Source organism: Macrobrachium nipponense, chromosome 1 (genome assembly GCF_015104395.2).
Source record: "Macrobrachium nipponense isolate FS-2020 chromosome 1, ASM1510439v2, whole genome shotgun sequence".
In the NCBI taxonomy this organism is placed as follows: Eukaryota; Metazoa; Arthropoda; class Malacostraca; order Decapoda; family Palaemonidae; genus Macrobrachium; species Macrobrachium nipponense.
The window spans coordinates 176,431,974-176,449,473 of NC_087200.1; the positions used below are offsets into that span (position 1 = coordinate 176,431,974).

A 17,500-nucleotide genomic window follows, 5' to 3' on the forward strand; every position below is an offset into this window, starting at 1 on the left:
GTGTTATTAAGCCATACATGTTCAGGCTCTCTAGTCGTCTTAGTTAACCTATTTGCCTGATGGATGGAATTAACTTTGTGGCTCTTGATTGTCACCCTTTTAGTCTATTGACGTCCTACCTTAGTGTTGATGACAAAAAATGTACTGTATATTCAAGATGAGGTCTGACTATCGATGTGCAGAGCTGCAGCACCGTTTCCTTGTTTCTGTATTTGAACTGCCTCTGTATGTATCTCACTGGTTAGTGCCTTCACTTCAGCTTTTATGCACTGTTTTGTGGATTTTGAGTCTTTGATAATAATTTCCAAAGCCCTCATCTTGTTCTACACTATTTATGTCATTCCCAAGCAGCATGTAGCTGGCATGAGGGTTTGTTTGTTCCTATTTGTAACACTATACATTTATCCAAGTTAAAAGGCATTTGCCATCTTTTTTACCACTACCCTACTTTCTCTAGATCATTTCTTTAACTTTACAATGCATCTGGGTCTGTTGCATTTACACCTAGTTTGGTGTCATCTGCTAATTTGGCTATCCTGCTAGTTAAGCCTATATCAATGTCGTTAATGTAAAATAAAAAAACAAGGAATTCTAGATTGGTTTATAATATCCTGGCTCTTCTCTTGGACCTTTTTCGTAAACTGGGGACACATTACCTATAGTTTCCATTCTTTAGGTGCCTTTCGTTGTTCTGCAGTTTTACCTCCTTTTATACTCTTTAATTTCTCATACATGAACCCCATCCAGGCCAGCAAATTTGAACTTGTTTAGTTTTCTATTTTGTTTTTAAAGTCCTCTTTATATATTATTCTGCCAAGTGGTTCTGCCCCTTCATATGTCATAGCTGGTTCAAGTATTGAGGCAGTCTACAATTGTAAAAGCACTTGTGAAATCTTATTCAATAACTGCTTCTTCCAAATCTGCGTTCACTAGGTTCCCTCTATTGTCTCTTAAGGAACCTATGCTATGCTATTTTTTTTTTTATTGGTTTCCTACTATTAACAGGCGCAAAGACTTCTTTTGGGGTTTCCTTACAAACCGATGCAACTCTCTTATCCTCATTTATCTTCGCATTTCTTAATAATTTGTCCTCTATTCTACAGAGCTCTTGATACCTACTTTCTTCCTCTGGTGTTGGTTGCGGATTCACTGGTTTGTGAAATCTGTCTCTTTCTCTTATTTTATCTTATATTTCTCTGTTAAACCACTTAGGCTGAGGGTTGCTGTTTGTTAGTATTTGCTTTAATGGAATACATCTGGAGCGTTTTTCTGTTAATTCTTCTAGAAAGGTTTCACAATAATGATCTTATTTTTAACATATATACTCCTTTAATTTTATTAAGTCTCCTCGACGGTAGTCTAATCTCATTACTATATTCTTCTATTAATTTTATGGTGAATATTAACATGAAATGTAATAATTTTATAGTCGCTTTTGCCTAGATTTGCACCTACTGAAAGGTCAGACACTAGGTTACCTTCTGTTGATAGGACGAGAGAGAGAGAGAGAGAGAGAGAGAGAGAGAGAGAGAGAGAGAGAGAGAGAGAGAGAGAGAGAGAGAGAGAGAGAGAGAGCTTAACAGATGCCATTAAGAGTTTTCCCGGGTAACTAGTTATGTATCTATGTATGTATTTGTGTGCTTTTATATGTATGTATATAAACTGGCTATTACTGAAAATAAAAGCTCAATACAATATTTCACAAAACGTAAAAATAAAAAAAAAGCTGATATCTAACAAATGCAACCATACTATCAATTAAACTACGAGCTTTCTATTTGACGTCTGTTGCTAACTTCGGGAAATTTACTTCTTTCTGCCTCAAATTTCTTTAATTCTTCATTCCTGCGCGTATCCTGATCAGCTGATCAGGACATCAACCAATTTTGAAGTGAACACTAACCAAGGCCCCCAGCAAAGGCCAGTAAGTAAAATATGGCAACTGCGGATCGTAGAGTTGGTGTCTGTTGCCTGTCTAATTTTATGGTGTCATTATCTTTCCATTTTTACTACAGAAAAAATTTATAATTAGTAATAAACACGTGCTTAATTCATACGTACTGCATGCATATATATATATATATATATATATATATATATATATATATATATATATCTAATAAAAGGAGCCATAAAAACACCTAAATATAGAGAGAAAAGTACTATATTTCAGAGACTGCTGTCTCTCTCTTCACGTATATGAATGACAAAAGTTTACAGAAAAGGTGGTATTTATACCAAGAGATCCATCCACAGGTAAGCCAATTTAGGTCACCGCAGCTGATAATCTTCCCCAGAGATTAATACAACACAAACGGTCAGTTAGGTATGGACAACAGAACCCAGCTATTTTCAACCATATAATTGAACATAACCATAGAATAAACTGGAATTTGTCACGTATAATTTATAGCAGCAACTGCCTTTACAAGAATCAAATGATGGAATCGGCCTTAATAACAGAGAGGCAGGTAATGAACATCTCAAAGGAGCATGGGTTTCAGATGTGATCGACAAGGTTTTCATTCAACCAACGCTTAAGATAAGAAGATTAAAGGAAAATTATCAGTGGGGGTGACCTAAATTGGCTTACCTGTGGATGGATCTCTTGGTATAAATACCACCTTTTCTGTAAACCTTTGTCATTCATATACCTGAAGAGAGAGACAGCAGTCTCTGAAATATAGTACTTTTCTCTCTATATTTTGGTGTTTTTATGGGCTCCTTTTATTAGATGGAATTCTGTTGTAAAGAACATTTTTACCAGTCATATATATATATATATAATATAATATATATATAATATAATATATATAATATATATATATATATATATATATATACACATATATATAGATGTATAGTATATAACTCTGTAATGCAATCCGTAAGATAAGTAGACTAAGCTCCCCACCCCAAACACCCTTCAGGTCACCTAAGGGTCTGGTCATAGCAGCGTATAGCCTTGCTGTTTCCCGACAAGCCTTTTTGGGTGGGGAGCTACGTCTACTTGTCGTACGGACGAATTTAATGTCAGAATTATTCTTTGCATTATTCATTTATTTATTCATTTATTTTAGTGGGAGTTGACTTCGGCAAGGATTAAGGAAATCAATAGCTGTCAGGCCCACTAAAGGTTGGGTATACCAGCTCGAGACATGGGCAACTTTGCCTCTGTCATCGAAACTGGATTTCTGCCCACCTTTTGGATGTTGCCCTCTTTCCTTAAAACGGCAAAGGAACACTAATGATATATCTAATAATAAGACAAAGAGTGGTAAAAACATCCACCACGTCCACATACTGAAGAATAATAAAACTATTTATAGGAACACTTTTAACTATCATAACTAAAACAGTAGTAACAAGAAGTTATCATTATTATTGTTTATGGAGATATAAACTTCACAACAGTTTTCTTGAAATTTACTACGTACGAAAAAGTTCAGAATTCAGCTGGAAGCTTTGAATGGCATCTTTACTTCCTTTTTCAAAACGACATTAATCACTAAACAGACATGACATCTCAAATGCACCAGCAAAGTTCATTTCCATAACGCTGAGGATTCCAGAAATTCAGTTTAAAAATAAGTGAATATGCACACTCACTCCAACACAATCACATAGCGAGAAAAATAGCATACAGAAAATTTCTTTTTGCGATTTGAAAAATAAAGAGATGTCAATAATAAATACAGAGAATGACAGAGTACACCTGTCCAGTAGTTGTTATCTGTCATGGCGGGTGACGGTGTCCTGAACTGAAAACAAAATTCGAAGTAATCGGCGTCCTTTGACAACCTGCCAATTTGTCCGGACAAGATGCCATTCAGCGAAACACCTTCGTGGAATAAAAGACCACGCTGGGATTTCACTCGCGTCTGATTGTCCCGCCGAAGCTGCATCGCTAATATAACTTTTCGGGCAAATTTTCCCCTCTAATTCTCCCATAACGTTTTAAAATGAGGATGGCAACGCGAAGAGGAATTCTATGCGAGATTCATCGATGTGCACAGATGCCAGACTAATTTTCCTTAGATATTCTAAATGTGAATCAGAGTTATTCTTCTCGAGCTCTGCTTTGGACGAGTCGGTTGCATACCCAACTATCAATTTTGGTAGCTGCTGCCAATGCGGAACCAAATAAATTTATTTCTCGCTGCCAATGCGGAACCAAATAAATTTATTTCTCGTGATTAGAAATTCATTTCTCGATATTATGTGGTTCGGATCCCACAATAAGATGTAGGTCCCGTTGGTGCGTAAAATATTGATTTCTAAACCACGTAAATAAATCTAGTCCTTCTGGCCAGCCTTAGGAGAGCTGTTAATCAGCCCAGTGCAGTGGTCTGGTTAAACTGAGGTTTTCAAAAGTTAGCAACCTTATTACTCTAAATGACCTACTGTAGTATAAATTTAGATATTCAAGATGTCTCAGCTCCTCACCAAGATTGTACCAAAATCTGAAGAATATACGACGGAAATAACAGAAAATTTTAAAATTCTTTTCAAATAATCTTTCACATCCCTCATTTAAGAACTTAGCTAACATATATTGTACTGGGATAGGAGCACTCTTTTTACTTTCTTCATTTTTGGTTATCCCAGGCCTGTGGCAAAAAAGACACATATACATAATACATATTTCTACACACACACACACCCACACACACAAACAACACACATATATAAATATATACATATATATATATATATATATATATATATATATATATATACATACATACATATACATATACATATATATAAATATATATATATATATATATGTATATATATATATATATATATATTATATATATATATATATATATATATATATATTAATTGGCAAGCTGGTTATACTGGTAGAACATGGCTTCAAAAAACAATGTAAGTAACTGGAAGGTTTATCATTTAATTGGTGATTCAAGGTTTATCTCCTGAACTGAAAACTTCCACAGCATCGGACACATCTTGTATATACATCAGCTGCATATCGACTACCCCTACCTACACAATTCGGATCTTACTTGTACTTCTATAGTCTGATTATTTTAGTTATTTTTTGGTTTTCATCTCCTACCTTCCTTTCATCAGTCTATCGCAGTCTAATAATTTCCACTTTACTGAAGTGACCAAACTACCTCAAAACACTTTAGCTAATCTTTTTTAAAAATGTATATGTATGTATGAATGTATGTATTTATCTATGTATGTATGTATGTATGTATGTATGTATGTACGTATGCTAATGCACCAAACGAAACCCGGGTTGTAGATCTGTATCGGTTTCAACTTTAGTTTTCTAAAATGTCTTCCATATGTTCTTGAAAACTGAAGGCGAAATCAGTTCGGATTTATACCCAATGTTCCATGTTTCAATGTGACGATACATTTGCATATATACAATATATATATGTATGTGTATATATATATATATATATATATGTATGTATGTATAGATATATATATATATATATATATATATATATATATATATATTATATATAATATAATATGAATGGTAAAAATGTTCTGTTACAAAAAAGAATTCCATCTAATAAAAGGAGCCCATAAAAACGCCAAAATATAGAAAGTAAGTACTATATTTCAGAGACAGCCGTCTCTGAAATATAGTACTTGGTTTCTATATTTTGGCGTTTTTAAGGGCTCCTTTTATTATATATACACACATATATAATGAAATTTGTGTACGTATTAATGTATTTATGCATGTCGGCGTTGTAAAGTAATCAAAGTTTGTACACAATCATTACCTAAGAAGACCAAAAATGACGACATCAGACGTTACCCAGTTTTTTCTCAAGGTACTCTGGCAAACGCAAAACCATTACGCATGAAATTCCCGATCGTTCCCACCGAATTCCAACCATGACTCCCTGCGAAATAGTACAGTTTATAACCAACAACGCGAAGAGACAATGCACATGAATGAAAGACTTACCAGAGCGTCCTGGACAGTGACAAAAATCATGTTGACGTCGCCGTCCTCTTCCTGGAGGTTGAGCGTTTCCAGGCTACTGCCCTTCGGGTCTATCAGGTTAATCATGTTGCCCACATGACCCAGGTCATAGTAGGTGAGAGCGAAACGTACTTGTCCGCCAAGACTTTCGTCAATGGTGAAGGATCCTTGGGAGATGCTGCCGATGCCACCGGGGAACTCCTGAAGAAGATCAATGTAAATGTAAAGCGCTGGTCAAGGGGGTATTCTGATCAACCAGTATAATAAACATTATGATTTACTACCAATACTAACAATACCACCATTGTCATGATTCCTATTGCTGATGTTGATGATGCTTTTATTTGTAGGTCTGTTATTGCAAAGCTTCATTAGATCACAGAATAAATATGTAATTCGTTTATGAATTCTGTTAACCCTTCCATGTTCCCTAAATCTTGCAGAGTTCTGTCCTTTTATATGCAGAACTATCGATTCCTTTAGGTTGGAACCTACTACGTCTTTCTATCCATAACAATGATTTCATTTTTGCAAAAAAAAAAAAAAAAAGCTGGGATAATATTGAAAATTATCAAAAGCAAATTGCAAAATGGACTGAAAACGACCAGAAGGCCATAAGACTCTACGAAACTCACCATTCAAAATATAAGTTTAAAAAGAATTCTTCCTTCGTGTAAAGGCAAATGTGTCTGATTATCTCATGCTCGGGCCTCATGGAAGAGAGAAAAAGAGAAGGAAAGGAAAGAATGTGGGATCTCTCTCCCTCTCTCTCTCTCTCTCTCTCTACACACACACACACACACACACACATATATATACATATATATATATATATATATATATATATATATATGTATATATATATATATATATATATATATATATATATATATATATTATATATATGTGTGTGTGTGTGTGTGTGTGTGTGTGTGTGTATGCAATTTCATGGCTTTATTGAATGCAACAGCAAATATTGCAATCAATATTCATTTCAAAATTATTGCGGAGTATTGCACAAACAGACATGAAGATCCAGAAAGCGAGAGAGAGAGAGAGAGAGAGAGAGAGAGAGAGAGAGAGAGAGAGAGAGAGAGAGAGAGAGAGAGTTAAGCTTTCGTCGTTGGCAATTGATGAACAACGAAAAGTGTCATCTTTCTGCAAAAAGACCGCTGGGTAGTTACAGCTGTCGCCCTCCCAGGTAAGACAAATATGTCCCCAAACGACTAAAGTTCATACGAATCATGGAAAACAAAGGCAGGGAGAGGATTCCGGAATTCGGCAGCAGAAGCAAAAAGTGTAACTGATCCGATTACATGCATGGTTCTTTATTCTCCAGCACAGTGAATGGATATGAAAAGATAATGCTTATGGTCAGCGCCACTTCCTTTATTAACACCATTACATAATGATATGATTCGTGTGAGCAAGCAGAGGATGGATAATTAATTTTGAAAGGTAGATAATTGGGAAAAATACCAATAAAACGTTAATAAAAGTACATACATACATACATATATATATATAATATATATTATATATATATTATATATAATTACATATCATATATAATATAATAATAATAATAAAATAATAACTTTATGCCTTTATTCGGTTCAAGACCATATACAATGAACATACAAAATACACAGTAACATACACAATCTAGATAATATGAGTCAACATGATAGGAAAAATTAGTAATCGGCACTTATCCACAAAATAGCTGAGGTAGCATAAAAGATAGTAATCATAATACTGGTAATAGTAATAATGTTGGTGAGAAAAAAAATGCATTGAGAGTTATAGCAGTTAGTGCACAAATTATATAGCTTAAATTTCACTAGAGACCTTAGGTGGTACAGTAGTCTGGTCCAGAGGGCTAAATACATAAATTGAATGCATATATATATCATATATATATATATATATATAGAATATATATATATATACACATATACATATATACATATATATATAATATATATATATATATATACATACATACACATACACATACATATATATACATATATACATATACACACACTACATATACATATATACACACACATATATTACACATACACACATACATATATATATATATATATATATATATATATAAAGAACTTTAACTTGATAGTAATCACAGAAATGATGAAAAAATAAAATAAAATATCAGCAATAAATATAATAATGACAAAATCTGCAGATGACATCTTGCTAATACAGAGATTAAGTCCTTTAGGGGACAAAGGACAAAGCATTTCCCATCTTTCCCACAATTTAGATCTTCTTCTTGCTTCACTCCTTATGGATGCTTTGTATGAGCGAGTTGCCGCTGTTCTCACTCGGGTTACCAGGCTGGACATTGTTCGCCTTACAATGATTTTTAAATTGTCCAGTGGTTTTCTAAGAACAAAATCTGTGTGGCGGAGTGGTAGCGTGGAGTGTTTGTGAGGCGTCTCAGAATGTCATTGTGCACAACAGTGATACGTCTCATGGTCTCTCGGGTATAGTTCGTCCAGAGGGAACACCCATAGATACTGTAACAGTACGAGCGGAAGAGAGCAGCAGTTTCACGTCTCGGTGACAGAAGGCAAACCTTCTTGCAATCATGTTTGCCAGTTGCACATAGTTTACGACGCCTCTTGTCAATGTCTGCCGTATCTTTTAGGTCGTCGGTAATAAATGTGACCCAAAATACGGAAATTCGCGCACAAATTCCAGCCGATGGTTTCCGAGGAAAATTTGTTGGTTCTGCAATATGCTTAAGCGATCTCGGGAGGGGCAGCGACATGCACTGGGTCTTGGTTTCGTTGTAGATTATATCAAATTCCTCTGCATAATTGGCGGCAAGTGTCGATGAGTCGTTGGAGGCCATGCACGATGGGGGGAAATCAGAACCATATCGTCGGCGTAACAGAGGTTGTTTATAGTTGTTTCATTGACAGTGCATCCGATTGGGAGTGAGTTCAGTTTGACATTCAAGGCATCTGTGTACGTATTAAACAGGTATGGAGAGAGAATGCCCCCTTGCCGGAGCCCGTTTAGGGAGCCGAAGGTGTACGATAATACGTTGCCCCATTTGACGCAGAATTGCTGTGTGGAGAACCAGCAATGTAAAATGCCAATTAGATATAGGGGTGTGCCCCTTTTATGCAGCTTCAGGAATAGCTTCAGGTAGTTTACTCTGTCAAAATGCTTTTCTAACATCTACGAAACACAGGAAAACCGGAGATGCTGATGATAGGTAGTAGTTCAGCAATTCTTTCAGTATGTAGATGCAGGTGTCGGTTGAGTGGTTTGCTTTAAACCCGAACTGGTTGTCAGTGGTGTGTAGAAAGGGGAGAAGTCTCACAAGAAGAACCGACCCAAGTATCTTCGATGCGATCGTTGTGATTGCAATTGGCCGGTAGTTGCCAGGGTCAGCTGCATCCTTTAGCTTGTTTTTGATTAATGGTATCAAGTGAACTAAGAGTAGGGAGTCTGGAAGAAACTGGTGAATTATGCACGCATTGAATAAGGCAGCTAGCAAAAATGTAAATTATCGGATGGCAGAATTTGAAAGCTCTGCGGGAAGACCATCACAGCCGGGCGATTTATTATTAGGTATGCTGTTTATGGCATCGCTGATGTTACCTGGCGTAATACGGTCTGCAAAATAAATTGAATGTTGTCATTAAGGAGGTTATCTACCTCGCTTCGGGAATCCTGATCATATATGCAATTCAGGATATTGTTGAAGTGATCACCCCACATCCTTGCGATAGCCTCGTCTCCGACTGCTTCCCCTACTCTCTGTGATAGCTTTTTAGTTTTGGGATTTAAGGACTGGATATCTTTCCAAAGACGAGGGTAATCACCAGATTCTACGTTTCTAAGACATTTGCATCGGCTCTTAGTTGTTTTTTCATTTAACCTGCACTGCTTAAGAGCAAGTTTGAATTGCGCTCTCGCCTGCCTCATTAGTAATGCAGTGTGTCCTTCCCTCGGGCTGCCATTTTGCCTCCACAGTAAAAACATTTCCCGTGAGTATGTATACAGATCCTTAACCAAGTCATTCAACCAGGTATATTACGAGAATACCTTGACGAAAATCGAAAGGGCAGTCCTGCCCTAGCAAGCATAGCGGAGATTATGTTCGAATAGAATTCATTCAGATCCTCTTGTGGTGGTCATTTCTGCATTTTGTGTTGGTACACAGTAAGGCGTCAGCCGGTTGAATTATTGACCGCAACCTGGTTTCCGTGGTCGCCCTAAAGTATCTGGTTTTTTGTTGGTTTTTTAAACTCCCAGTTAACCGCTGGAGGGCGGTCAGTTAGTGGGTTCACGGTAGGGATGGGATGGGTACTGAATGACACCTGTAATGGGGAGTGATCGTAGCCCGTTGCAAGATCGTAGCGAATATTGCAGGCATAATAGAATCATGAAGTTTGTGGAGATGAGATGCAGTGGTCCAGCCAGGAGGTTGTAATTGCGTCCGCTCTATTATGTACATATGAGTAGGAGGAGGGAGGGAGGAGCATTACATCGCTAATTTGGAGAGCATGACTTTGACAGAAGCGAGTAAGTTCATTATAAAATTGTTTTGTGGGGTGAGAATTAAGGTCCCCTATTATACAAATATGATCAGCAGGAGAATCTTGAATAATACTGTGTAACTCCCCTAGGATCATGCAGTAACTGACAAAAACAATTTATTGTTATTTTCCCATGGCATATAAACATTAATTATTAGGATTTTAGAGTTCCTACTGTCACTTGAAGCCAAAGCAATCTGTCACTCCTGTAGGTCATCACCTTTATCAAATTGTCTAACGATTTGTGCCACAGGAAAGAAAGTCCCCCTTTCGGACGACCGGCTATGATTTGATCTGTAACTTGCATCGATGAGTCGAGAAGGTTCTGAAGTCTTCATGAATTGAATCGCAGATGGCAAGGTCATGAGGCAGAGGAGCGTTTCTTGCAATGCAATGATGCCGTTGAAATTTTTGCAGAGCATGTTTAGGAGAGGAATGTTCCGCTTGAGGCCAAAAATATTCCAAGAGATTATGTTTAATGTATCCATGGCTACTACGAAGATGGGAGATGAATGCGCTGATCATTTGGGTGGATGGGGGGTTATCCAGGGGAGTGGGCAATACTCGCCGTGGGCGGTTGGCTGGCACTTGCGGTGGAAATGACCCTGGTTGGAGTGACAGTAAGTCCCACCCCTGGGGGTGGTTGGTCCCGGATTAGGTTTTATATCTTGAAACTAAATATATTAGGACCGAAATTCTAGCCTTTAAGAACGTCGAGTGTTGAAATAGGCAGGTAATCCTGTAAGCCACTTTATGTTTATTTCTACATGGGAGTTCGTGAGAGATAAGTGGGTCGGAGCAGTGAGAAACTTGACCTCTCTCCCCTATGGCGTCTAGGCGCACCGATGAGCGCAGATTGTGAATTGCTACGTGACATCTCTTCTCATGTGTCGGGCGAGGTGCAACTCGAATGTTGGGCTGGTCTAGCGGCCAAACGAGAAGGATCTTCTCTTCTTTCTACTTGTGTATCTGCCAGCCGCTAGACCCCTCAAGATCACTCTCATCTGCAACTACGATGGGGGGTTTGGCGGGGAGAGATAGGGTGGGAGGATCCACAAAGGATGGTAATCATCACCGGAGGTCTATCTTCCACCGGAGGCACGGGGAGGGAGGGGAGGTTGGGGACCAACTTATTCCTCCTCAGAATGGCCTACAGGGTGAAGGGGGCACTTCCGTGTTGCTGGGAGGCGAGGAAAAACTGGATGCCGCATTCATAGGAGTTTTGGTGGCTATCTGTGCGATTGTCAATCGATCCCTGCACTCCTTTGATAGCATCCCAGATCCGTGTGAGATCATTTGTTTCCACCGTTTTAAGACTGCCTAGGGAATCCTGCAGTCCTTTGATCACGTCCCAGATTCTTGATAATTTATCATTTGTCTCCTCGATTTTTTCTGAGTTTTTTCCCATTATTTCTGAGAGGGATTTTGCTGTTTGGAAGGCATTTTCTGCCGTGTGGTACACCGCGGGTAGGCTTAGGTCAGCGGGCCCCTTTGGAGGAAGATTGTAAGGGTCGTCGGCGTAGATTTCCACCGAGCAGGTCCTTAGCCACTTAGTGATATATGATATTTTTTTGTGTGGGGACAAGTTCTTCGCGGATCGCTCCTTGAGAATGCTCTCTGGTATCAGATCTTTGCATTTCGTATATGCAGCGTTGATTTCCTCATCGGAGAAGGCATCACTGACAGATTGAATAGCGGACTCGACGTCGGAACGGTTCGATTGGTATAAGGTAAAATACAGACAATTGTTCGCGAGTACGGAACTTGTGTGTGGGGCACAGGTACCGGTAGGTGCCTGGGTCACTTGCGCAACGGTTGGAGGTTGGTTGGATGACATTTTTGTAGTAAGGGAAGGGTCAAGCACTAACACATACACTGCATTCTTTTACCCATTTCCCAGGACCAATAGGCCTCGAGTAGCTGTGATTTGAAAGATTTCTAAGGCGATGATTGGAGCAGAAAGAATATTAGAATATCTGCAATTGCACAACACTCTCCGGCTTATACGCCGGGTATTACGTGGAGGCACTATTAACACATTGCTTACTGTAAAAGGTATAATCACCAAGGGCGAAAACCCAAAATTCTTATATGTGAAAAAACGCGAGAGAGACCTCCAACACGTCCGCCCCACACACATCTCATGCAACAGAGACATCATATATATATATATATATATATATATATACTATAGATATATATATATATATATATTATATATATATATATATATATATATATATATAGAGAGAGAGAGAGAGAGAGAGAGAGAGGAGAGAGAGAGAGAGAGAGAGAGAGAGAGAGAGAGAGAGAGCCAGTTCATACATACTTATTATGGTACTGGTAATCTTCTTAGGCACGAAGGGTATGGTAAATCGATTATATTCCACATAGGAAAATGAAAATGGTATATCTCAGATAATGCCCAACAGTTTCGTCCTCCAATGTACCTCTTCTTGGAGCGTTTATTAAGGAGAGACATAAAGTTTACAGTGTATGTAACCAAGAAAGGCCTAAAATTTTTTAAACATACAGTTACCGAAAACTACTAGTGTGAGCTACAAACTATTCAGCAGTAAAATAACAATAAAACAGGAATAGCGGTTGAACAAATGAAAAATACCAAAATATCAAACGAGGTAATACATCTATTTGAAACAGCATAACATACAATACATACAGTACACTGTAAACTTTATCTCTTTCCTTAATAAACGCTCCAAGAAGAGGTACATTAGAGGACGAAACTGTTGGGTATGAGATATACCATTTTCATTTTCCTATGCGGAATACAATCAAAATAGTTATTATCATCGTTAGTATTAATTCTAGGAAAGACCAAAAATTCGGAACCGCCCCCCCCCCCCCCTACCCCCCCCCCCCTACCCCCAACCGGCCCCCCGCCTCCCAAAAAGAAATGGCAACGCGGCGCACACGCTCACCCGACCCGTGTTTGGGTATCGGGAGAGTGTACCTTGCAAACACATTAGACAAGATTAATGACATTCAGAGGCTGATCGCTCCAGTCTTTGATTAGCTCGAAGGAATATTAATCATCGGAAAGATGGATTGAATGCGCAATTGCATCACGATGAGGCCCGGCCGTCTTTCGTGGGAACACTGCTGAAGAAGATTCAGTAACCGAGTCCATCGTTCTCTTGAACATCACGTCAGGGAGGTCGCAGATTTTCAATTCTTTGGTTTGAATGTCGGTCCCATTGTCCCGAATTCACATTGCACGATTTTCAGTGGTGGCCTTGATAAACTATTCCGCATAATGACCACATTTCTGTCTTGTTCTGTAGTGTACATAGACGTACGTTTCTCGTATATTACTCAAGCGGCTTCTTTCATTCACTATTTCTGAGAATACTGAAAATTCGTGAAATATCCAATACTGTTGAAGCCTTTTCATTCAACTCACAAGAGTAAGGAAATGTGGGTAAAGGGAAACCGCAACTCAATGACATGAAATCAAGTTAATTTTAAAAGGAAATAAAAATGAAAGACTTATGATGAAACATTTACCAGACTGAAATGACTTCAGTTACCTAAGAGATTAATGACGCCGCTGTCTTAAAATAAACAAGAGCCAAAATGAAAGCTAGATCATTAGAGGTTTCTCTAACGTCATTTTCTTTTCCCTAAAAGGCTTCAAGCAGAGAGATAATTGCGTAGATTGCGTCATGGAGTTTACACAAAAACAAGGCTAGAGCGCGCATCCATCAACCCTCTTCTTCTAGTTGACTTCTTAAGATTGTTTCTTCACCGTTTAGCGACTGATTTTTTTTTATTCTTCCGAATAAAAACAGCTATAAATTGCACGTCATTAATTTTGTTGACTTCTTCTTCTTCTTCTTCTTTTGCTTTTAATGATGTTTATGAACATTGTCGATAATGTTGCAGTGACTTTTCTTTGAAGATATTTATAGGGCAGTCTTCTAGCTACTTCAGAGATCTGGCTTCCATCTAACGCGGGTCATTCATACGCTTGACTGCTCGGTGAAGAGATGTTATTCCATGGCGGTGAGAAAATTCAACTGCAATACTGGGTACCAACGCGGCTGGTTTTAAGAAGGGAAAAATGTAGCTAGTGCTCATTAGAGTGAGGGGAAAATATTGCCTTTTAAAGCGAGTCAGGGAAAGAGCGGAAACATACTGTAGTAGGACAGAAAATGCAGCCACAATCGCTGATTCTGACACCACTTCATGTTTCTTTTATACGTATATGCAACAATAAATGAATTTTTTCTCGCTTATGTTTGCTTAACTGTGCTCATGACAAACGGCAGACTGCAGCAAAACGTTTCTCTTTACTTAAAATTGGAATCTTTCCAAAACGCATGCTACTATTACCTCTGGTACTAAACGCAATGTTCCAGTTTCGCATGACCTTGAACCCCGCTTATTTTCATTCAGTCTATGTATCCATGTATACAAATTTTATTTTTGTCTTGCAACTACACCTCATCATATAAACCCGGCTTTTCCTTGTGTGAATATTTTTATCCCGCTACACACCCACATCTCACTCCAGTTTTCGTATCACACACAATTATCGTCACTGGCCCGCCTCCACAATCTAAAACACGCCTCCATTTCATCACAAAAACTTTGTATTGCTCTCAGCAGCTTATTAACTCTAGCGCACAAACTCAACATTCTCCATAATACCTCTCCGTCAACTCAATCGTCTTCTTTTAGGTCCATGCAAGCGACATACAGTTTTTAAGTTAACTTTTCCATACTAATGGTTTGGTTGATCACGTACCCTCTTCCTCTGTCAGTCCTTCGGTCATCTGCCGTACCTTCTCAACCAGAATCATGCAAAACTGTATTCTTGGGCATAGCCCCACATTTGCTTTACAACTGTACATAACATATTATCTGCCTTGTCTTATATGAATTTATTTTTCATCCTAGAAAACACACACACACACACTCAATTCATTCTCTGCATTCATCCTCCTAAAATCATGAACACACCCCTTTGAGTGTATAATCCCATCATCGAATTTTATACTCTATTTACAAACTCACTGCTCCTCAGTGCAACATAACCCTAGCCATTACTTCCTCCATATCAAACTCACCTGTGAAATTACCCTCAAAACTACATAACACCACCTCTCGCCAACTTTAATTTTAATCTACCTTAAGTTTTCTTAAACTAAATAATGACTAAATATATACATCCAACCACTCCTATTCTCACCATTACATCCATCAACTTACTTAGGTACTCTGAACTAACACGTAATATAAACAACTTTTTCGTCAAACTTTTTCCCCAAGTATTTTATAGATTAACTTTTCCTGGGAAAATATGTATTTCCAATGATCAGTCATACTTCTGCACAATTACACACACACACACACACAAACATACATACATACATACTATATATATATATATATATATATATATATATATATATATATATATATATATATATATATATATAAGCGAATCCACAGGAAAATGATAGTCAGAAATCCAAGCGCTTTCGTCTTTACTCAGACATTATCAAGGAGTTAACTCCTCCTTGACAATGTCTAAGTAAAGACGAAAGCGCTTGGATTTCTGACTATCATTTTCCTGTGGGATTCGCTTATTTATGAAGTCACGTGCATCTACTGTGGTTTTTTAAGTATTTATATATATGTGTGTGTGTGTGGGACTTTACATTCTTCTTCCCCTAAAGAAGTCCATATATTATCTGGCGATAACACTTGGTCTTTTCTACCACCTACCTTTGCACATAACCCCCAGTACAGCCTCCCTTTCGCGCTCACAACCCAACAAGGCATATAGTTTCATAATCTCCCCAAACCACACTTCCACTCTCATTCCTTTCCAGGCTTGGGCCACATACTCTCACTAACACATACTTTTCGCCTATCACACGAACTAACACATTGGTACTCTCTGATCCGTCGCCAGAGTCTCTCTAATACATCCATCTCGCTGACTCCTCAGAAATAATCAGTCTTCCCCAGTTTTGCAGACGATGCCCAGCGCATTTTCCTGTGACAAAACATCCAGCTTTCGCATCTTAAACAAGTCATACATACACATACACACACACACACATACACATACATATGTATGAGTGTGTGCTTTTTTATGGGGGGTGGGGGAGATTCTGAAACTATGTATTGTTAGGTAGGTGATAGAGAAGACTAAGTGTTATCGGAAGAAATGGACTTCCTTAAAGGGAGGAGAACGTAGAGCCAAGCGTGTATATATATATATATCTATATATATATATATATATATATATATATCTATATATAATATATCTAATATATATATATATATATATATATATAATATATATATATGCATGTATAATACACACACAATATACATACACATATGTATGTATGTATGCATACTGTGTGTGTGTGTATATGCATAGGAAATTACTGCAAGACTTTCGCTGACCCCCGACACCAGAGAACTACTTGCACCTGTCAATTAACATAGGTGCTACGCAGTCCATGTGGTAAAACCGCTTGTAATTTTGTTTCTGTTCCTCCATAACGAACATCAGCCACAGAAGTTTAGCAAATAAAATGAAATACGTCGTTACAAATTCTCTTTATGAATGGACAATACTGATCAATGAAAATTATCATGCCGAAATAGTCTCTCTTCCTCACTCTCTCTTTGGCCGCATGTATACGAAAGACAAAAAAGCATTCAAACACAACAGATAAGCACAAGTAAAATATTCCTTAAACGTCGAATATTCCTTGCAAAGTCTCCCTCTTAGTGAAGATAAGTCAATCAAAATTGCGAAGTAAAAACACTGGAGAATTAATGCGAATCAATTATCCAGTAAGTATACAGGTGACACTCATTCGCAACACGCCGGTGAATCATTCAGTTTTTAACCAGTTACCATTTCACTTATAAAATGAA

At 37.9% G+C, this 17,500-nt stretch overlaps 1 protein-coding gene across 1 annotated transcript in view; it reads right to left on the reverse strand.

Annotated features, from left to right (window-relative positions):
- The window catches only part of LOC135219008 (calcium-activated chloride channel regulator 1-like), a 547,613-nt gene that overhangs the window by 114,077 nt on the left and 416,036 nt on the right, over positions 1-17,500 (reverse strand). Inside the window, exon 9 of the mRNA XM_064255443.1 lies at positions 5,969-6,187. Within this exon, the coding sequence (XP_064111513.1) occupies positions 5,969-6,187 (219 nt within the window). The remainder of the gene's footprint in view (positions 1-5,968; positions 6,188-17,500) is intronic.